At 35.4% G+C, this 559-nt stretch overlaps 1 protein-coding gene across 1 annotated transcript in view; it reads right to left on the bottom strand.

The window, feature by feature from the left end:
* Nucleotides 1-559, bottom strand: part of TRAPPC2 (trafficking protein particle complex subunit 2) — a gene marked incomplete at both ends in the record, with an annotated part of 6,000 nt that continues 5,441 nt past the window's right edge. The window contains 1 exon segment of the mRNA XM_072414510.1: nt 1-47. Coding sequence (XP_072270611.1) covers nt 1-47 — 47 coding nt within the window.

The following is a 559-nucleotide window of genomic DNA, read 5'->3' on the forward strand; positions in this document are numbered from 1 at the left end:
GTAGATCGTATAGGAGTGTTCGCTTCATAAAAAGGGTTCATGGCAAACTGTAGAAAGAAAACAGACAAAGCACACATTGGTATCTAATGTAACATATGTTTCAGATGATCAGCAAATATTACAAGGAAAATAAAAATGACACACATGATAAGAATTCTGTGCTCCTATTGAACACTCTAGGTGTCAGTTGCTCAGATCGCTTTACATAAAAGCAAACAATGCATGAAAATATTTTTTTTTTCTAAAGCAGATAACAAATCTATGTAAAAATAGTTACAGTTCTTTCCAAGTTCATGGTACTGCAAATAACCTGCTTGTGATACTATGAAGCTATGCAATTATGTTAGTTACATTGCTCCCACATCATCCTTGCTATAATTATTGTTTTGTATGCAGGTGAAAGTATAAAGAAAGCCACTGTCAGATGGTGGCACCTACCCAAGCAGCAAAGGCTGCTGAAACTCAATCACTAGCAAAGGAGTTACTGCTATAAAGCTGGCTAAATGTTGTCATGATAATGGAAACTAGAAGGGACTCTTATCAGTCATTTCTCCTAAAA

The sequence above is a fragment of the Pyxicephalus adspersus genome, chromosome 1, assembly GCF_032062135.1.
Source record: "Pyxicephalus adspersus chromosome 1, UCB_Pads_2.0, whole genome shotgun sequence".
NCBI lineage: Eukaryota > Metazoa > Chordata > Amphibia > Anura > Pyxicephalidae > Pyxicephalus > Pyxicephalus adspersus.